Below are 23,282 nucleotides of genomic sequence, written 5' to 3'. Positions count from 1 at the left end.
TTTCATTAAACTTGCAAACTGACATGTCTATAAATATAGATGGATTAGCTTCAACATTCCTTTTTTTAAAAAAAACAAACAAATGGCTTATTTTCAGGTGCTGGCCAAATAACATTTTCTTTATTTTGAGCTAAAGTTTACAAAGCATACTAGTTAGTTATTTTTGTTGCTGTTAAGAATATACACAAAAGAACACTCACTAATTCAACAGCTTGTGCTTGTATAATTCATTGGCACTGACTGCATTCTTCAGGTTGTGCAGCGAGTTTCACTGGCCCTCTGTGGGCTATTCTCTCATCAGCATAAATTAAGCCTATTAAGGAAGGTTCCTATTTGATCTTCCCAGTTGCTTGGTGTGTTATGGATGAGCGCTTTGTAACTTTTAAGACCCTAAAAGTTATGTTGGACTGGGAACGATGTGATCTGTTGTAGAGAGGGTTACTATGAGCAGAAACCAACTCAAAAGGCACCATCACTATGTAATAAACTATAGGCTGAACAGAAGCAGTGGACAGGTGATGAGGCCATTTATATAGGATATCCAGGAAACTGTGACTGACTTTAGCCTCCAATCCAATGAACCAAATCCATGAGCTTATTTGGGTTAATATTCTTTGATATGGTTTGTACTTTATTTATTATTAACTTCTCTATAGTAGGATAATCTATTCCTCAAAGTAAGTATTATAAAGGAAGCTACCTGACTGGGGAGTATGTTAAAAAGTAGTGGTGTTGTTTGCCATCGAGTCAAGTATGACTATGAACAACCCTATGAATACAAGACCAGAAGTCTTTCCCTAAACTATTGTCGTTTTTCAAAGTTCATAGAGTTTTGGACATAATTTATTTTGTTAATGATTTTATCATCTTTAAAAGAAAAAGAGACAATATGTCATAATTCATTTGATGGAGGACTGAAATTTTTACTGGAAACAGAAAGAAACTCTAGGTCCTCTTCACAACGTGTCAAATTACTACAAATAGAAGGGCTAAAATATAACTGTGATAACACAACGGATTTGAAGTAATAATTATGCTGTATATTGTGACACTATCCAAAGAAATAATTTTCATATAATTTGAGACTCAAAGTAAAAGAAATATTATAGAAGAAAAGACTTTAGAAAATCACTACACAGCAAACACAGACAAGCAAGCTCTCAAGTAAAGCATCAAATGCTGTATCAAAAGTTAGATGGAAAAACATGTTTTTCCTAAGAACATGACTAGAAACATAAAAACTTCTTTAGAAGAACTAGATAATAAGATAAAAACATAAGGCAGCCCAGTACTTTGTAATAAATAGATATTAGGAAATGTTCTTTTTCAATTACTTAAAATTATTTTTTTAAGGAATTATTATTATTAATGTTAATGAAAATGACTTGAAATTATTTTTATAACACTTCCCCCCCTTATGACTCAGTGTATATGGTACAAGAAATTGCATAATTCATCCACTGATAATACTGAGAGGCTTCTTTTCCTAATTTTGGAATTCAGGGGCTAAAGAAGACAAGGAAACGCAGCTTACACTCATCTCGGAATCTGGGCTCCGCATTAGGCCCCACTCTACCCAATGTCTTGATGATCTCCGTGTGCAGGGAATGCTGGTCTAGATACTGAGGATCTTCCAGGAACGAAGCCAGCTGCATCTTCACTCTTTCCAGCAACTTAAAATGGAATAATACGTACATGTTATCAACTACTAAAAAAAAAAAAAGTAAAGTTGTTAAAGAGAAAGATACATATTAAACATGAAGCTTTGAATTAAATAAATAGTTAGCCTTTCAGACTCAGAAAAGCTTTCACATCTTTGTATATACTTGTTAATGCTTTTGTTTGTTGAGTATTTCTTTTTTAAGCTTGTGAATGGGAGGGGTTGGAGGTAGACTTAAAAAAGGTAAATATTCCCAAATTGTAAAAGGAGAAGAAAAACTTTCACAATATTTAGGGAAAAGAAGATAAGCTTCTGTTGTTCTATAACTAAATTGTAATTCTTAAGACACAGTGTAAGTTGTCCGATTAGTCACCTTCTGAAGCAGTGAGTCATTAAATGACTTACAGCTTACTCACATTTCCCTAAAAGACATTTTTATCTCAGTGTCAAGGACATGTTGAAATTCTGCCAGGATTGCAAGCTTTGCAGAATGCTATGCTTCTTTGTGTGGCTTCACCAGTGAAATATTGAAGTGGAAAATGTAAAACATTTACTTCCATAACTAATCAAATGCTTTAACTTTGTGCATTAATTAATATTATTATTTGCTTTTAAAAAAACTGTATGAAAAAGGAAATCTGTAAAATAGTTTTTTTCCTTCTAGTAAAGAAAAATGTCCATTACTAAATGGAGAACTTGGTATATTAATTTTGGGAAGTGTCTTCCAGTTAACGATGCTAACAGAACTTAACAAACATTAAATTAAATCACGATTTCAGGATCAGAGTATGATCTGAAGGACAAAGAGCCTGGTGATTCCCGAGGCCCTAACCCAGGGTTTTTACTGTTACATATGAGGCATTCACTAGTGACATTTAAGTGTGCTACAAATGACCGTGTGCGAAATGGAGGTCTGTCTTCAAACATGTGAAAACTGGCAACTGGGAATTTTTATACAGACTAGCTCAAAAGCCTACTGGAGAACAGAGGGCTTTGGAACTAGATCTAGTTTGAAGAATAAATTAGTACTGCTGTGTCCAGATGGACTTGAAATAGAACAACTGAGAATTACCTTACACTTGATTTTCCAACCAAAACGGAAAAAAAAAAATCCCAAACCCACTTTGGTCAAGTTGATTCCAACTCATGGTGACCCCTCTACCTTCAAGCTGATTTCTACTGATGGTGACTCTTTATCGGGTGTTCAAGGTTGGAAATCTTAAAGGAGGCATATCTTTCTCCCAGGCAGCAGCTTGTGGACTCAAGCTCCTGACCTTTCAGTTAGCAGGCCAGTGCATTGCATCAGCAGGGCTCCTTGAAAACTTCCCAAGTATATGGAAATATAGAATAAAGGCTATCAGGTTTGTAAATATTGAGAGTTGCTTCTGGTCTACAACTAATAAATAAAAGATACGATGCTTGCAATTTCCTTTTAAGGTACCGCAGTTACCCCAATAGTAAAAATCTCACTGCCATCAATGACCCTCCACTGGGTTTCTGAGGCTGTAAATCTTCATAGAGGGGACTGTCCATCTTTCTCCCCAAGAGGGCCTGGTGGCTTCAAACTGCCAACCTTTCAGTCAGCAGCCCAATGGATTACATACTGCACCACCAGGGCTCCTTAGCCCAACCATTGTTTGTTGCTGTTTAATACTGGCAAGTTGGCAGTGCATTCTAGCTGACCCTCCAGCACATTTTCACAGGTGGTGAATCACACAGGAGGAGACTACTCACCTTGCTTCTGCAGAGCAGCTGGTGGGTTCAAACCGTGTACCTTTGAGCTGATAGTGCAATTTCTTTCCACTAAGTCACCAGAGCTCCCTAAACCTCAAGAGTAGACAGACAAAAATAAAACTCAGTGACCGCCTACCTCTCTTTGGATGACTGTTTCCATAATAGTGCCAAATGCGGGGATCGTGGCAATCCTGACAGAGCTGTTAGAACAGAAAAAACACACAAAACAACAGAGACTGAAACTTTCTCTGAGATGAAAATTGAGTATTATTAAAATGTATATCAAAGTAAGTATAAGGTAAATACACTGTATTAGTCTCTAGCAATGACAAAATACAAATAAAACAAAATAAAATAAAAAAGCAGACCAAGAAGAATGCTCAAAAAGACAGACAGGATAACTTAAGGTCGCAGTCTGTGAAACTCACAATTCTGGATCACTGGACAAGGTAACAAGGGCCGGAGCAACCCGCTTGTCAACTAACGCTTCACTCATGCCTCGAAGAGTCAGCTGCAAACCAGTCAACATGCAATAAAAAATGGTTTGGTAAACTGGAATGAGAACTGGGTTAGCCGTGACTGAGGATGGGCAGGCAGACTCCCTGGCCTTTCCTGGCTTAGTCACCCACAGGAGACATTAAATGTTAAAAGGCTCTGGTTCATGCCACTACACTTACTGTACAACCACCTGTTAGTGACGTTAGCAGAGAGAGCATCCTTTCTTGGCTTGGAAGAAACAGACCATCAGCCCGCATGAGGTTTTCAGAGTGTTTGCTGACAACAAATTTGGTTGGGTTTTTTGACCCCCTTCTCTTCAATGCAAAGCCTCCAAATTAGCATATTGTTATGTTACAAAGCGACAGGTGATTATTAATACGATTAGTTTTTAAAATGGAGGAAGCGTCATCCAATTGCAGTCTTTTGAAAAATGCTGCATGTAGGAGCTGATGGTTATTTCTTGACAGACACAGTTTGAAAGGGATGCTGAACATAAAAGGCAGGTCCGACACTTACATTTCAGGGTCACTGGAGAGAGTAATGAGAGCAGGAACAACCCTCTGAGCTACCAGAGTCTCATTCACCCCCTTCACCAACAGCTGATTGGTTGGCACGGGGGAGTTCACAGATGATGCGCGGAGAGAGCAAACACAGTGGCACAGGAAGAAGAGAGGCACAACCAAGAGAGAAAACACAAAGCAAAACCAAAATTAGAAGCTAAGCAAATACTGCTACAAGAGTGCTTTACAACGGCAGAGGATGCTTAGGAAGAAAACGAAGCTGAAGAGTCTGGCGATAACAACAAACAAAGCCTGTCCCCAGCTCAAGGGCAGTTTGTCCTTTGGGTCACAGTCTACACGACTGTCATGCTAATGAAAATGTTTATCATTTTCCAATAGGATGGTGAACGTCTCAAAATAAACTTAGTGTGGTTCTGTTATGACCAACAAGGGACAAAATGGACTGTTTTAACCAAACTCAAATGAGCAGCCGCCATGAAACTGCTTATGACTGACGGTTTCAGGGCAGGTCAGCCTGCAGCTCACGGAGGACAGTTCTCTCAAAGCACGCAGCTTTCTTTTTTGAGGTACAAAGATACAATGCAGCCCAATGCAAAGTATCCCCTTGAGAATCAGAGCTGGGTTCAGGTCCCAGCTCTCCACTGGCAGGGCACATGGACATTGTTGGGATTCTTGTTTCCTTATCTGAAAAAAGGACATTATTATCTTGCTTAAGTGAGTGTTGTTGCACCTGATAATCTGATGAAATACTCAAGAAAAGGATGGTGGGCACTAATGATTGAATTCCAACGCATGGGGACCCACAGGGCTTCCTAATCACATCTTCCTTCTGTACAAATTGCTGACCTTTCAAACTAAGATTCCTCAAGAAACAATGATAGTTTTATTACTATTACGACTAACAAATTTAAGGTATGTGATATATTTGGGAAAGGCCATTATTTAGTTTTTAAGTTTTTGGCTGGGTGGGCCATTCAGTTACTATTTGTATACTTAGTTCTTGGACCTTTCTCTGAAAGTGCAAATACATTTAAAAAAAATACATCAAATACAACTTATCTTTATCTCTGTAACTACGAATAAAGGTAATTTATTTAACAACCAGTCCTACAATGTGAGAGAACAATATTAATATACCTTTTTTTTTTTATAAAAAATTAGGTTTCATGCATTACACATTACAAAGTAGAGCAAACTTTCCCTAATCCTACAGTCTCTCGATTTTAGAATATAAGTATAAATTAATCTTAAATGATAATCAAGCTGTAATGCATTTATGATGCAATTAGTCCTAATAGGATTGAATATGCCAAGGAATTTTTACTAATAAAAGCTCATCACTGTATGCATGTGTGAAGACATTCTTCCTAGTACCCGACGTGATATGATAATAAGCAGAGCCTTTGGGACTGCCCTGAGGGCAGTGAGTTTTGGTTTATAAAGGCTGCAGCACAGCACTGGTGGCATAATGGTTCAAGCCTGGCTACAGTTCAAATGCTCCCAGTGGCTCTGACGTGCTTCCAGAAACAGCACAGTCTAGGAAACCACACGGGGTACCTTCTGCCCTGTCACACGGATGCTCCGAGCTGGGATAGTTGATGGCCTCCAAGAGCAATGAATAACAATTCATGTAATAACTAAATTGTTTTGGAATCTATTTTAGTACTTTGAAATGCTTTTTATAAAAGACCAAAGAAAACTGAGCAGGAATAAAATGACAAACCTTTTGTTATTTAAATATTAATGGAAGTTCAAATATTTTATAGTCCAATTAAAATATCTGGATGTACTCTTCTTTATAATAGCCTACATAGTTTTTAAAAATCCATTTTTTTTCTGTATACTGTATGTCTGTGTGTGTGTAATTTTGTGAGTTAAGTAGCTAAAACTTGAGTGAGTAAATAGTATCTTTTTCTTTCTTTTTTTAGTTAAGTACACCTTGAAATGTCACTTTCTGTGGTCTAGTCACAAGCATTAACCTAAAGCAAACAAAACCCCCCTAAACCAGGAGAGCTAGAGGATTAACTAATGCTTCACTGCCCTGAACGAAGTTCTAAACTCACTCCCTTTTGTAAGCTGGAAAACAAAAACCATAACTGGTTCATAAGCTATAAATTATTACATAGCTACTCTTTGTAAAGCATTCTGCATGAAATATATTATCTGATCTTTAGTAAATTATTATCAATAATTTAACACATGAAGAAACTGATAGTACAAGGAGTAAAATGCACTTGGCCAGGATTTGCTCAGGAGCTGCCCTACTGCCCCAAAGGGCTGAGGTTGGAATCCACTAGCTTCTCCATAGGAGAAAGATGGAAAATCTCCTCCCATGTGATTTACTGTCTTAGAAAAGCTCCGGGAGGGTCGGCTAAGAGGAGGTTCTGACTGACTGTCATATAACAATAACAAAGGAGCAAAGCAAGGACACAGATGCAGCCTGACCCCACTGAAAGTCCAGCCTTCTTTGAACTGTGCTCTCATAGACTCTACTTTCTTACGGCTGACATAAAAGAGAGTGCATGAAATGCCTTTCTGCATAAAACCATTTGATCACCCACCCCAAAACTCCACTGCCTTCCAGCCAGGACTGCCTGCCTCCATGCAGTTTCGGAGGCTGGAAGGCTCTGTAAGAGAGTGCTTGTCTTTCTTTTGGGGCTGGTGGAATCCACACATCAACCTTTTTGGTTAACAGCCTTCCAATTATTATGTCCCAGGGCTCCTTCCATTACGCCACATTAAGAATCCAGTGATAAAGCTCTCTTATAGTAATTGCCATTAATAATTTGCTATTTTGAAAAGCAGTATTGCTTTTTACTTAAAAAAAGATCAATTAAATTTTCTTTTTAGGTACCGTCATTAGAAAACAGAGCTTTTCGTAACTATCCCGTATTAGCTTCCTGGTGTAACTATTTCTTACTTTTATCTTTAGTTATTAGTTTCTTTTTCCTTAATTTCCTAATTCAATTAATTAAATTTAATCCATTAATGTCCTTATTTTAGTTCTATATCCTATTATTTTGAAATAACATCTTTTTGGGAAGCAAGTATAATACTAAACTATAAAGAGTTAATATAAAAATGAATATTATAAACCATATGCATTCTATTCTTTTAATACAATTTGTCCAAAATAAGGACTATAGAAAAAAATGTCTCCACTGGCCACTTATATGGACATACATTCCAGGCAAATTTTGTCACGGATGAACTATTCAAAAACCTCTCATATGAGGCTAAGAAGTTCGATTTGAAAAAGTACAGAAAACTGACTAAGCACAGGCAGTTTCTTGACCAGACCTGAGAGCAGAGCAACCAAAATCAGTGTGCAGCAGCCAAAATCAGTGTAGGTGGCAAGGAAAAACAAAAGACAGACAGAAGCACACTCCATCTTAATATCTATTCCCATGTGCGTGATATGCTCACTACTGCATGTACACATTTCAGAAACAAAGGATTGAAAAATTTTGATGGTATTAGAATAAAATCTATGAAGTGGATGCATTAAAGAGATAGTTCTTCATTCAAAAGGATGCCTTTTCCTTTTTATTAAGATGGGAAGGTAGTAGAGAATGACCTTTTCTCTCTCATGATAATGTTTCTTTTTTTTCTTTAAAATTTATTTTTTATTTTATTATTTTTTTGTGTGTACCGTCAAATCAGACCTGACAGGTACAGGAAGAGATTGTTCCTCCTTCTCCAGCAGAGCATCTGGTGGATTCGAACTGTGCACCTCTGAGATTGCAGTGCAGTTTCTTGCCACTAGGCCACCAGAGCTCGCCATGATAATGCTTCTTTACTGTTACAAGAAATAACAAAACATTACTTATATCAAAGAAGAAATTTATACTAGACATCAAATCAGTTTTTAAATATGGCATTCTCATTGACAGGGAAGAGCTGATTTACCAGGTTTTATTTTTTTAGTCAGTGAGGGAGATGATGTTCTCCTTCCCGATAAAATGCAGTTTCTTTAGTGTCCATAAACTGGTTTTACTTATGTATTTTAAAGTGGTAGAAGGTATATATTTTAAATGTATCAATGTCCTAGTCTTCCAAATATACCTTAAGTTCTGGAGAGATTCTGAAAACTGGAAAAAAGGAAAATAACCCAATTCTTTCTTTTGTTGTTCTTGTTAGGTGTGACTGATAAGGAAACACATTGAAACTGTGAACAATTTTCGTTTGGATAAATATTCCCTACCCTAATCCATTATTTAGTAAAGTGATAATCTGGATGAAAAAGTCTTCAATATTAAGAATTGATAACATTTATTAAGCTCTAATTATGTGCCAGATACAGTTTTAAGGGGTCTAAAGATAATACTTCACTTAATACTAAGAAAATTTTTGTAAGATGAGGACTTATTAACATTACCATCTTAATTTTACAGATAAGGAAACTCAAGTCAGGAGCAGTTAGGCTTTAGTAATTTATAGACACTAAGTGGGTGGGATGGGACTGAACCCAGGCAGCCTGACTCTCCAAACGGCTCAAGAACATCAAGGAGTGTTCAAATACCTATTTCAGTGTTCCAATGAAAGCCTGAAAAAGTTGTGTATATACAAAGTAAAATAGGCTAAGACATAGATTTCTATATGATGCTTATAAAAGATATTTTCTTTCTTTTTTTTAAGTCTGTGGCAATTTAAGATCATTCAGCTAAATGATATGCGCAGTCTCTTCTATTGTATTAGGGAACAGGAATGCTATTAGAGACATGGTAAGTGAAAGAGGACAGCAGTACAGAGCAGTAAAACATTTCTTTCCATAATTACAGGAACTGTTTTCAAAATACTACTCATGAATCTATTATTTTATGACTTGAAAGATACCCAATATTGTATTACTTCATTAGTACCTCTGTAAACAAATATAATGAGAGATTTACATGAGAAGAAAGTGAAAGTAAGACTTGAGAGAATGTGAGAAATGGAAATGAAAACTGAGTAACATTCAATAACCAGTACCAAGAAAGCATTCTTAAATATGTAAAAGCTAAATTCTTGAACTTCTGGCCCATCACACAGTACACAACTAGATACTGTAACATCAACTTAACATTATGTAAAGTGCTTTAAAAAAAAAAAAGATAAAACCACCCTACTCCCTCTTCCAAAGAAAATCATCGTGATCTGAACCCACAGAAGCACCTGTTTCCATACCTCAAACATCCTGGCCGCAGTGCACCTCACCAGGGCTGACGTGTGCACGACACCGTACCACAAAACTGTCAACAGCAACTCATGGTAGGCAGGGTTTGCACTGGAAGAAAAAAACCCAGAAGATGCTAAAAATCTTAAAAGTGCTAAAAATCAGATTTATACCATCTTAGTGCTGTGCTGAAAACTACCATGATTTTAAAATGAATATTTATGATAAAACTATTCACATATAATTGGAATTACTCTTATGGTTTGATCTATTAAGGTTAAATATAAGATTCTCTGAAAAAGTTACTTTATAAAATCATCAACTTCAGCATATTCAGGAATTGCACTTTTAAACTTCTCTAAGCATTTACCAATATGGTAGAAATTTCAACTTCAGTAGCACAAGAGTTAAAACTATTTAAAAAAAAAAAAAAGAAAAGGAAAAACCCCTAGCTTCCTCTTCTGAACAAAAGGAAGAGTATTGGTCAGAAGGGTAAATCACAGATTTTGTGGATCTTAATTTATACACCTATACAAGGTAACACGTGCCCAATTTTTGTAGAAGGTAATTGTAATATCAAGTGAAGAATCAAATCACATAAATGGGTCTCTGAAGCTTTTTATTCATATGTAGATTAATAACTACAAAAGCCTGTTGTCAGTAAAGACAAAAATAAAAACTAGTTTAGCAGCCAGATGACAAGATTATGAGCAGGACTAAGGAAATTAAATACAAAAAGGAGCCTAACGAGCTGGCTTTCATTTTGGGGCTAATTTTTCAGTTCCAGGAAACAAAGTTTTCTTCTAAATTGTATTTGATTTTATTTCACCAGCTAAACTTGGATAAAACATGTTTGTATCCACTCCTCTACTTTAAAATTATGTGATGGATCAAGAATGCCAACAGTGCCTTCAAATGTTATATTTTACTATTCTGAACATAATGTATTTAATAGAAAAGTTTCAGGTTGGGGTGGTTTTTTTTTTTTTTTTTGTAAACTTTTTTTAATTAAATGGTATCAACAGTATCCCAGTTTTGTAAAAAGCCTTCAGATCTTGGAACAGGAGTATCACCCATTCTCCTCGTTAAATACTCTATACGTAGGTGTTCTTAATATTCACTATCTGTTTAGAAGTACCTGAAGCCTTTTCTAAAGAATACAAACAATGTACAAACAAAACTGTTTAAGTCTTAAAACCTAGAGATACAGTATAAATGTCAAATCTTTTATATTTAAGATGCACATCCTCTAACTGTAATTTCTAAACTTTTATGCTTTTAAGAAACTGCTAAGCTGCTATTTTTTACCCCAGTTCCACAAAAGAAGCCTTCAGGCTATCAAGTGGAGCATGTGATAATGAAAGCAGAGTCATTACATCTTCTAAAAATCCCACCAGCAGTTTTCGGTCTTCTTCCTATGGAGAAAAAAGTCAAGATTGAATTTCTGAGCAATCAAATGGAACAAAAACATAATTACTACAATTAGAAAATATTGATTAAGTATCCTAGTTTGGAAAGTCCTGGCTGTACAGAGGGTTAAATGTTGGGCTACTAACTGAAAGGTCAGCGGTTCAAAATCACCAGTCACTCCATGGAAGATTCAGTCTTGGAAACCCTGTGGGGTAGTTGTACTTTGTTCTGTAAGGGCCACTCTGAGGAGAATTACTCAGATGGAAGTGGGTGGGCTTGGCTATCCTAGTTTGGAAGAGATATTTACTAATATATCTATGACCATAACTGTAAGGTAACCAAGCATTACCTCAGTTCCCTCATTTGGCATGCACTATCCTATATGGTAGTCAGCAGCCTCATGTAGTTACTCACTTTTGAATTATTGTTTTGTAATTGCACTCCTGAGCTGCACAAGTACACAAGACCACATGTGTATCATCAGACAGCGTGACCCTGTGAACAACTGACTGGAACCTTGCCCTGTACTGTGTCCTCAGATCTTAAATATGTTCACTGTTAAAATGTTTTATGGGCGAGCTCTGACTTAATTAATTAAAAAGCATATTCTATTGATACATTTACTGAACTAATTTTAATTCTCATAAGGTTTGGCTCTAAGTGTCCAAATAGAAACTAATAATTAATCTTAGTTAACAAAAATTACCTCTAAGAAATTACCTTTGCAATATACTGGCTCAGCCTTGATGACACAGACCACTACATTCTTAAGAGAAATAGTTGTGCTCCTTGATTTGTAAATCCTTTTTTTATCTTTATTTAAGGAACCCTGGTGGCACAATGGCTCAAACACTGCTGCTAACTAAACAGACTATATTTAACAACGTAAAATGATTCAGGCCAGTGTGGAAGAAAAGGCAAGAAATAGGAATTGTTGTACTCGGATTTCAAAGGGTAAAAGAAACACGTTGTGTATTAATGGTATTATAAATAGAATGGTGTCCCCTATGCATTATGTAAACATAACTTTGTTTGGTAATAGAGTCTTTGATGATGTTTTTCAGTTAACATGAAGTCTCACTGGGGTAGAACAGGTCCTAATCCAATCTAGACGGGGTCCTTATAAAAGAAGGTAAAAGAAACAGAGGGAAGGAGGCCACTCGATGAGCAGAGCTGTGCTGTAGCTGCAAGCCAAAGAGGAGGGCACAGGTGGTTCGGTGGCAAAACCTGCACCTCATGTGTGGGAGGGTCGGGTTCTACTCCTGGAATGTGCACAGCCACCACCTTATTAGTGCAGGCTTGAGTGCTGCTATTGTTCTGAACAAGTTCCAGTGGAACCAAGACTCGGAAGAAAGGCCTCATGAACTAGTTCCAAATATCAGCCAATGAAAACCTGATAGACCCTGAAGGTCTTAAGCATCAGGATGGCCTACAAGCCGCAGGGCTTCTTTTGGTCTGCACAGGGTTGCTGAGATGAGGGCCAAGTAAACAGCAACAGCAGCAACCCAGAATAGACAACATCTCCCCCTAGAGTCTTCTGAGGGAACAAAATCCACCAGCACCCTGAATTTGGACCACTAGCCTCCAGAACTGTGAGGAAAATATTTATTATTTCAGTTGCTATGAGCTCCAGAGGGTGTAATAGCTGTGACCTTCGAGGGTGTAATAGCTGTGACCTTCTGGAATTAGATCATTAGGCTTCTCTTCTAAGGCACCTCTAATAGACTCAAACCACCAACCTTGTGGCTCACAACTAAGTGCTGAATTGTGCCACCCACCCAAGAATTCCCTTTTATTCCTGTAAGTTAAGTGATTTGTAGTGCTTTGTTACAACAGCCCTAGCAATGCCATCCGATGGAGAAAACGGAAGAACCCATTGAAGTGTGAGTCCCACCTCATTTTAACTTCTAGAAGTACCTTATACTTTCTGAGCCAATTTTTTCACCTTATGGGTGAGAATGTCTCACCCTAAAAACTGATAGTGTAATTTTAACATTTTACATTTATTTTTTAAAAATAATATTTATGTATGGGTTTGTTTTTTTTTTTATGTGTGTACCGTCAAATTGGATCTGACTGGTACGGGAGGCGATTGTTCCTCCTTCTTCAGCAGAACATCTGGTGGAACATTTTACATTTTAAAAAAAATTTTATTTTATTAATTTTAATGAACATTTACAGAAATTTTGGATTTCCATGCATTCATTGTTGCACTATTCTCCCTGCCCACCCCTCCCCCTAATTTTTTACATTTTTGTAACAAAGTTTCAGGTGACTAAATCAAAGGAATAGACTTTATCAGAAGTCCGGATATTAACTGAGTCTACTGTTTCCCAGATTGATTCTGTAGTAATTTTAGAATGCAATTATGTCTTGTTGCACATCGTAGGTCTTATTTACTTAAAATATAAAGTGAGTGTGGCAATGTATTACACAGGTGGCCACCTATGACCCACCTTCCTTGATTAACACCTTTGCTTACTTATTTACTCTGAGCTGAGCTTATGACTGCTTTAACAAATACAACAGAAGTGATGTGCTAAATCCAGGGCAAAGGCTTGACTAGCAGATCATGCATTTGCATTCTTGGGAGTCAGTCTCATTCTGTTATCCAAGAGGCCACACTGGGGGAGAGGCTCTGTGGTGACCCTGAGGGAAGTCCAGCCCCTGGAGCAGAGTCCTCAGGTGACTGACTGTTCAGTTAATGAAATGATACCAGAAGAGATGTCCGTTGAGCAAAGCCCAGATGCAAATACAATTACTGTTAGGTGCTGTCAAGTTGACTACATAGTGAGCCATTATGCTTTGAGATTGTTTATGAAGCTGCCCAGGAGCCCAGATGATGGGGCGGATCAAGCAGTGACTTGCTAACAGAAGAGCTGGCAGGTTCATCCATTAGCTGCTCTGCAGAAAGAGGAGGCAGTGAATTTCTCCAAAGATTTCCAGTTTTGGAAACTATGGGGCAGTTGTACTTTGTGCTACAAAGTCACAAGGAGAAGTCCATGCGGAGTTGTTAAACTCCAAAACTGCTAAACCCAAAGGTCCCAGCTCCCTGGCGGTTCCAATTCTTGCAAGTTCTAGCAAACCTATGGGTCGCAGTAGAACTGCAATGGCCTATCAATCAGCAGCTGAGCACTCGGATGCCTTTCCTAACAGGACTCCTTCTCATGAACATAAACCGCTAAATAAATGAAATCCCACACTTCAGCAAAACATTTAAAAAGGACACAATCCAGACATTTATTAGTTTGACTGAGATGTTATTTAGTCTTACTCAAATATGCTCCCTTTTGAATAAAAACTTTCCCCTCTCCATTATGGGTTCCATTTTCTCTTACATACACATCAAACATACATAATATTAAGTATATAACAGAAAAGTACTTTGACTGGAAAAGATGAACTTTTCCTTTACCTGAATGTAGCACGTCAGGACTCCTGTTGCATAAATAGGGACTGTAGCTTTAGTGAGAACCCCATTTCCTGCTGAGGAATCTAAAATCATTAAAATAATTTTAGGCATCTGAGTACGTCATCTTGACCATTAAAAAAAAAAGTTACAAGGCAATTAAAACTATAACTGTTTACCAGGTTTACAAATACATGATTATTACTCTAGAAAATATTGATTAAAATACATTTTTATTGGTTGTAAAAGCACCACTTCCTATTTCTTTCCTGACTTTTGCATAGACATAAACCTTTTTAATAGCTGGATGTTGCTGCTGTGGTGGTGGTGTACTGTCGAGCTGAGCCTCCAGCAGGCTTTCGGAGGCAGTCTTTGGAGAGGCAGTGCCACTCCTTATCACATTACAGCTCCTCTAGCAGACGGGTAAGACATTTTATAATGAAACTCTTGTTTCTATAACCAGAAATCAGGGCTTCCAGAGTCTCTGTGGCCCAGTGTAGCAGGGCTCTCTGAATCTGGATGTTTTCAGTTCACAGTATCTAGCAAATATACCGGCACACAACAGAGCTGAAAAGCAGACATGGAGATGTTTGTTTCCAGACATAAGACTGCCCAGTGTCCAGCAATAGTTTCAGGGTTCCTCCTGCATTCTCTTTTGGGTTTTCAAGACAGCTAGAGCCCCAGTTCCAATCATAGGAGGAGCAGTCAGGCCAAATAAAGCAGGGAGACACAGGAAAATTAGCAAATCATAGGTGAGCACTCTAACTACCAAAGACTTGTGTGTGCTGCACTACATCTGCAGCCCCTTTTAAAAGAGAAGTCTGGAGAGGATATGTTTAAAATGTTAACCTTTTAAGCCATTTTAAGAGGCCTTAAGGTCTAGTAAATGAAATATTTATTATTATCAGTTGGTGCAAAATAAATCTGACCAATGTTTTCAAACTTTATTTATTTTGTGATTTGAGGGACAGTTTTAGAAAGTAAATTGGTTTTTCATTCAACAAAACACACTTTGTTTTCTAACATTTATTACTGCCATTTTTAAAGGGGTAAGATAGTATCTTACTTTAGTTTTTGTTTGTATCTCTCTAGTGGCTAATAGTTATAAGGATCTTTTCATGTATTTGTTGGTTATAATGCCCTCTTTGTTGAAGCATCTGTTTATTTATTGCTATTTTAATTACCTAGAGCTGCTATAACTAAAATACCACAAATGAGTGCCTTTAAACAAATTCTAAATTATCTGTATGGGAAGACAAGTTCGAATCTAGGACACCAGCTTGAAGGAAAAGTTCTTTCTTGGCTCTGGGAAAATGTTCTTGTTTTTTTTCAACAACTGTGAGAACAGAGTTCTTTGGAAATTACTAAATGTCTTGGTATCAAGCTTCCTATTTGAGTCAAAATACCATGTACATAATTGGCTGCAGTACAAAGTGTACAAACTGTTGGCAAAACAGGTTTGAACCAGTTTGAAGTCTTGCTTTGAACAGTCAATTAAAGCAGCCTTTCTCATGGACTGCTGAGAGAACAAACAGATCGGTTTTGGAGAAAGAGCACGACCAGGGTGCTCCTTAGAGGCACGGATGGAGAAGTTCTGTCTCACATTCTTTGGGCATGTTGTGAGGGGGGTCCAGTCCTCGGAAAAGGACATCCGCTTTGAAAGGTGGAGGAGGATCAGTGAAAGAGAGGACGACCCTCATCTTGACAGTAATGGTAACAATGGGCTCAGGTATAGCAGAGATAGTGAGGATGGTACAAGGTAGGGCAAGGTCCAGATCCGCTGTTCACAGGTCACTATGAGACGTACTCAAGGACACCTAACAACAACAACAAGGCAGACCAACAACATAATTAAACAGAAGGATGAAGTCAGGCTTATCACATGAGAAAGACATTAAAGAGTGACACAGCTGTTAAAACCAAGAGTTTCATGTTTTCTCAAATGTACTTGCTAGCTCACGTATATAACTTACTATATTTAAATGCTATACAGAATATAGCAATTTTCCTATGTAAAGAGATGTAATGGATTTTAATCTTTATTTATTTTTTTAATTATTAAATTTTATTAATTTTAATGAACATTTACAGGGATTTTGGGTGGATTTTAAAACTGTAACTTACCAATGTTTTCTTCAGACAGTCTTAAAATCTCTTGGAATTGAGGTTTTACCTACATCAATGAGAAGACCCAGAAAGTTTCAGGTACAGTGGAGTAGGTGGTGAATAAATAAGAAGTATATTCCTCATTACTCTGTGATTTTGATTTAGAGAACACTGGTACATGTGGTTTGAAACAGTCATTCTAAGTTTAAAGGCTTAGAAGGAAAAAAAAGTAACTTTAAGGAATTAAATGAAATTAAATTAGGGTGTTCGGTAAGTATTATATTAAGTATTATCCATAACCAGATTTAATATTTTATAATAACTTCCTTTTAAATAGAAAATAGACTTAACATTTAACATTTTAAGCTAGAAAGTCTTTGTTTCAATTTTTTATAGTGAAGTTTCTAGCCACTATGCCAATCACTTACTATTCAGTTCATAAGTGGGTACTCATTTGCTTTTCTGAAATAGAGGAGTCAGCTCTTTTGGAGACATAAAAAATTCTTGCCAATCTTCACTGACAGTAAAATTCAATTATATATTTTTTTAACAAGTAAATTACAGTAAAAATGCAAAATCATTTGTCTTCTAAATAATATCTCAATATTTTGCCCTCTTCTAGGTATGTGTGCAATATTCTTAAAATTTAAGTATTTAACTTGAGCTAAAAAGGTTAAATCATTGTAAAAAGATTAATCTATATCATCAAGGAAGGAGGAGTGGCATCCACTTTCATAATAGCTTGTCTCCGGAAACCCTATGAACCCGGAGAGAGGATGAAAGGCACCCAAGCGTCGAGGACTCTCCTTCATAGGGTCGCTATGAGTCGCCTGCGACTCGAAGGCACTTAACAACAACAACAACAACAACATATCGTCAAACTTACAGAATGGAAAGACATTCAGGTCTTCTCTCCATTTCATACGTGAGATACTAATCAACAGACCTGTAATGCAAGCCTTGGGAATTTTTGCCAGTCAACTGACAGCATCGTATGTTAACTGTATTAATAACTATAGATTCAATAATGAAGAGATGGATGACCTTTTACATTTCTCAATCAATACCTGATTATAACGATTACATGCTTTTCATGTTTTTGCTAATTTGCTGAAGAGCTAGCTGAATATGCTGTGAGATAAATGAATCAACAGGACTAAAGAAGGAACTGGGTTCTAAGAATGTGCCCATTATATCATCTATACTGCAAGATAACACGGGCAGGCAAATAATAATGGTAAATGATACTTTTGATAGCGATGGTAATATGCAAAATTTCTCTCCAGAGCCCATGTATTCCTGGGAGGCACTGTCCTTACAGCAGTAAGTCTTATATATAAACTGCTGTGGTTCCATATTCACCTCAGGTTTTGAGCAAAGTGTCCTGAGGAAACAGTTGTTTCCTGTGCCTGTGGTCGAGGGTAAAAGACCAGGAGTCTATCTAAAGGACTGTGGCTGGGTTCCTGAGCTGATATGGCCTGTAGTGAAATTTTTTGAGCTATTCACAGTGAAGAGCTTATTTCTAAGGGAGCTCTGGTGGCCTAGTGGCAAGAGCTGTACTGCAATCCTAGAGGTGTGCAGTTTGAATCCACCAGATGCTCTGCTGCAGAAGGAGGGACAATTTCCTCCTCTACCAGTCAGACCCGATTTGATGGTACACACAAAAAATGGTAAAATAAAAATTAAAAAAAAAGTTTATTTCTAGGTTTGGATACAAAGTTTGGACTAGTATCTTATTAGTAAAGAATATAACCAACTAGTTTTTCTTCTACCACAGTATTCTAGGATTAACAACAAAATAGTCTCATGATTTTCTCTTAATCTGTTATAGTATTGACATATTACATTTTAAGTCTCCTGTATACAAGAAAACAAAGAACACAAGTTTTTACCTTAGTGTTTGTAAAAATTTTGCCAAACGTTCGGCAAAGGCGCCAGAAAAATCTGGAGAATTCATGGACACAGGCAGTTGAAGTAACGTTAATTTTGCCAACGATTTCTATAAGCTGTGGTAACCTGAACATGAAAGGAAAGAAAAACAGGCAGAAAATACATGTAAGTTGCTCTTTCCTCGCTAATTTCTGAAGAAATGCAATTTAACAATCTCTTCTGGTTTGTTTCTTATGCCCAGTAAAATATGAAAGGAAATGAGGTGTTTTAAATTATTTTTTTTTTTAAAATATGCCCACTGTTACCCTTTCTTTTTTTAATAAATATTTTTGTATTGTGATTTTAATGAAAGTTTACAGAAAACTTTGATTTTCATTCATTCACTGTTGCACATTTTCCTCCCTACACTCTACCCCTCCCCCAGTTCACCTTTCTCTTAAAAACATTCATTCATTGGTGTTTTAAATTCTGTGGAAAAGATTTAGGATTATAGACTATAAATCCCTTTAAATGAAGGTTAGCTGCTTGCTAAACAGTATCTGGGAGCTTAACGCTATAGTTCTGAGAAACAAATCTACACATATGATTCCAATTAAGCGTCACTGAGAAGAGACTCGTGGCATCCACCTTAGCCTCAGAGATGAATGGCTGTGCCAGTTCAAATGCATCATAACTATGGGACAAACAAGACAGCACACAGGACTTCATGACATCAAACAGGAGCACCATCCTCATAATGAAATGACTTATTGAATGGTATCAAACTCCTCCCCTAAAAAAGTTTATTACATGCCAAGTTTATTAAACAGATGACACCACGTCATAGCCTGTTACATGTTATATTTTGTCTCTTAGTTTTACAGCTAAATATAAAGAGCTATTAGAGGTGATATAAAGAGGTGAGTAACTTACAACTGATTGACAACCCATAGTAAACTCTCCCAGCCTGTTGTACCCTCGTGTTCCAACTGGTACTCATAAAGTTGTAGCAGCACTGCCAATTGTTCACGACTTCCAATGATAGTAGATACATCTTGAAGAGGTGACATAGGCCGAGGAAATCTAGTTACTAGAAAGAGAAGCAACATAAAACACATGAAAAATGGCAATTTGGGAACTTTGTTAATATATCATAAAGAAAATAGACTCTATCTAATTAGTTTCTTATAAACATAAAAAAAAAAGGATTAAATTCTGGTTTCCTCATCATCCAGCAAGGTTTGCCTCAGAGCAGTTATAATCAGATTATTCTTCCATTATCCGGAAAGAACAGCAAAATCCTTTAACTGTGGCTTTTCTCTCAGGACTCCTCTGGTTACACCTTTCCACAGTTTCTGCATAGCAATGCCACAGTCTCTCCACCACCATCACCAGTGTCTTGCTCCCCAGGATCTCCCACTAGTCTTGACTTTCAGTGTGAAAAGATATCTCTCTCTCTCTCTTATCCTAGTCCCATAGCTGTTGATGATTTCCAAGACTGTATGTCTGCACTTAAGGTAGCTGGAGACCACAGGGTGCTAACGTAAAGGCTAAAAAAGCCAACTTTAGGCTAACACTGCAACAAGTTTAAGTTATCTCTCATTATCAGAACTAAAGAATTAAACAGATTTAGCTATGGTTTTGGATAAATTCCCTGCTATCTTATCTCTTTCATTTACTGTTCTATGTTATAATGCACTCATTATCCATTTCCTTATCATGCTGATTTTGACACAATGAAATAAACGTGGATAGCAAGGCAACCATTACTCACTATTTCAACTCTATTTGAATTTTCACTATTTTAACTCAAGATTGTTATCAAGTTGTATAATGACAGATTACTATCTATGTCAAGATATCATTCCTAAAATCAAACAAGGTTCAATGACTGGTTGTGATATGCTATGCTAAAGTAGAATGAATGTTATCTCTTCAAAAATAAGGACATTTATAAATAAACCAGTATTAAAAAAAGAAAAAAAATGACAAATAATGGAGAGATTAAAGATAAAATTGGTATCTTGAGATATACTGTATGAAGAATGGTAACCAAAAATCTAAGACTGGTTGACAGAAGAAAAATGGTGTCAGAAAACAAGTTATTACTTTAGTAACTCAGTTATTACAGATACGCAATAAAAATGTTCAAGAGCCTCAAAGCATTATTGTAGTTAACTGATTTAAAAGAAAAATTCTGCACCTAAAGATCAAAAGAAAGCCATGTTAATAGGTTGGCAAAACACAATTATCCAACACAGTAAAAAGTTGTCATGAATAATTAATATATGTCCCTCTACAAGAATGTAAGCTATATAATAGCAGAGATTTTTGTAGGCTTCCCCCCATAACTAAATGATTATAACTGTAGCCTAAGTGCCTAAATAGTGACAAATATTAGGTAACCTTATAAAAGAAATTACTAATAAAAATACTTTTGTGAATTACCATCATTCATGTTCAATAAGTTATACCATATTATATTTATATAACATTATATCTTAACTGAGAGTATAAACAGCATCTACTTTTATAGCTATTGATAAAATCAGGGAGTCTAATTCATCAAGAAGACATTGGAAGATTATTTTTAGAATGATGAAGACATAATCAGAAGAAAGATAACATAAACAAAAGAAGGAACATGTACTAATAATTCATATTTATGACATTAAATAACAACTATAAATTTATGACATAAAAAAACCCCAAGGTTGGACATTATCTATATGCATCTGGCAGTAATGACCACTGAGGTGTGAGCAGAGGAGAGTAACACTGGTAGTGGCGATAAAGTGTCACCTTGGTTTAGCGGATGAGCAAGTATATGATGATGTAGTCATCTTCCATTTTGTGATCTGCTGTGACCATTGTTCATTTTCACTTAATGCTGATTTTTTACATAATGACATGGTTTTTGGAACCTAACCATGTAGATAAGTAAGGTATACAATGCTTAGTAATAATTGATATTCAATAACTGAGAAATAAATGAACCAATAACAGCAAGGTAGAAAGGCAGAGACATTAGATAGAAAAATCCTAAACAGATGAAGTGCCTATATGAAGGGACAGAAGCTGAAATGGCCAGTTATGAGCTCTTTGCAAAAGCTTTTAAGTGTGAAACTTCATTCTGTTCCATAATATTTAAAAATATTAAACTCGCTCCAGTCATCCACTCATCATTGCTCAATTAAAACTGTACTGGAGTATGCATCATGTTTACTTGTGGCTTCATGTATCCTTAGACACAATACAAAGATGACAGCCCAACGATTTATTTGAAAACGGTAATATACAAAACATTAAGGGTAGGTTGGATTTATTGCTAAGGAGTCCTGTGGCACAGTGGTTATAGTGTTTGGCTGTTAACTAAAAAGTCAGTGGTTCAAATGCACCAAGTTCTCTGTCAGAGAAAAGAGATAGCAGTTTGCTTCCATAAAGATTACAGTCTGAGAAACACTATGGGGTGGATTTACCCTGTGCTACTGTAGGGTCACTAAGAGTGGGAATCAAGTTGGCAGAAAGAGGTTTCTTTATATGCTCGATGTAATTCTTTGTGTATCAAAAGTCAGGAAGAGGCATGAACAGTTTCACAAATTTGAAAAAGCTGCAAAAGGATCCCGGGCACAGCAATAGCCAGTCTACAGCCCTTCCTCTTCAGTGTCATGGGCAGCGCAGTGCTGACCACTATTATCAAAGACCACTCACTGGTAAACTCAGCAGTTAGATAGGAAAATGCTAGTTTCTGCTATCAACTTTATGTATTCCTTCAAGTAAGACACATTTTTTACTTTGGAATATGGAAAAAATGACTGTGGCATAATTTATGATCCTGTCTATCAAACATACAGAAGGAAAAACAATTCTATTTCATGAAAGAATAAGGCAGAAGAAAAGAGGAAAAAGCAAGCAGAAGCAGCAAAGTTCACATCGTGGCCTGAGAACATTTAAGGGTGCTTGTTCTGGTTGCGCAGCCTGCGGGGAGTTGCACTGCTAACCCAAAGGAGGGGCCTTCCTGCTGGTTCAAATCCACCAGCTGCTCCTCAGGAGAAAGATGTGAAATCGGCAGCTTCCTGAAACACATAGGCGGGTCACTTATGAGTCAGTTATGACTCAATGGCAACGAGTGAGTGAGCTTGTGGTGCAGCCTGTAGGGAGTTGTGCTGCGAACTCAAAGGCCACATCTCTGGTGGTTGAAAGATGGGGCAATTTCTTCACTTGCAAGTTAGAGTCTTAGAAACTCAATGAAGTTATGAGTTGGTTCAGGTTTGGTGATAATGAGTGAGTAACATTTAAATGAATATTTTCCTTGACTCAGATGTTAAAGAAAGGAAAGACTTAGTCTAGTGCATGAAAACAGATCAATGATACCTCAATGACTACAGGTTAAAAATGGAAAGAGTTCAGATATTATAAGGAGGTTTATCCATAGAAGATGAAGCCACGTGGTTTACTTTAGATTATTATATGACTTCAAAATTCCATAAGTAGAATACATTTTAATTGCTTTCATAAAAGTGACTTTTTGAGTTTAAATCAAAAGCAACTCTTTAGGATGCTAAATTGCCAGTACTGCCCGTCTTCCCTCCCCCATCTCAGCAGTACCTTCTATCTGTGGTACTTCACCATGCAGCTTGGCTTTGCTTGTGAAAGGGGCGTTCTGTAGGACTAGCGCAAAGAGCGAAGGGATCAAGGACTGCAACGCAGAGAGGAACAGGTGCAGCTTATGCTCATCCAGCCCATGCTCACCTTCCTGAAACACAAGGAGGGGGAGGCTAATTTTAGTTTTGGGAAATAATATTGCTAATTGTATTTATAAAGCTGTTACCTTGATGTGACAGATAATAAAACACTGAAGGACCTGTATATTGGTCCCATAGCTTTAAGTTAACTGTCCACAAATTTATTAGTTTCTCT

At 36.9% G+C, this 23,282-nt stretch overlaps 1 protein-coding gene across 1 annotated transcript in view; it reads right to left on the bottom strand.

Moving 5' to 3' along the window:
* Positions 1-23,282, bottom strand: part of KIAA1468 (KIAA1468 ortholog) — a 102,542-nt gene that overhangs the window by 14,853 nt on the left and 64,407 nt on the right. The window contains exons 16-25 of the mRNA XM_006892755.1: positions 22,971-23,118; positions 19,296-19,452; positions 18,386-18,509; positions 16,512-16,560; positions 14,394-14,473; positions 10,877-10,983; positions 9,580-9,679; positions 3,823-3,905; positions 3,531-3,594; positions 1,535-1,673 (exon numbers count right to left, since the gene is read on the bottom strand). Of these exons, the coding sequence (XP_006892817.1) occupies positions 1,535-1,673; positions 3,531-3,594; positions 3,823-3,905; positions 9,580-9,679; positions 10,877-10,983; positions 14,394-14,473; positions 16,512-16,560; positions 18,386-18,509; positions 19,296-19,452; positions 22,971-23,118 (1,051 nt within the window). The remainder of the gene's footprint in view (positions 1-1,534; positions 1,674-3,530; positions 3,595-3,822; positions 3,906-9,579; positions 9,680-10,876; positions 10,984-14,393; positions 14,474-16,511; positions 16,561-18,385; positions 18,510-19,295; positions 19,453-22,970; positions 23,119-23,282) is intronic.

Source organism: Elephantulus edwardii, unplaced genomic scaffold (assembly GCF_000299155.1).
Source record: "Elephantulus edwardii isolate Elephantulus edwardi_28Jun2011 unplaced genomic scaffold, EleEdw1.0 scaffold00118, whole genome shotgun sequence".
Classification (NCBI taxonomy): Eukaryota; Metazoa; Chordata; class Mammalia; order Macroscelidea; family Macroscelididae; genus Elephantulus; species Elephantulus edwardii.
This window is presented reverse-complemented; position numbering and strand designations above follow the sequence as displayed.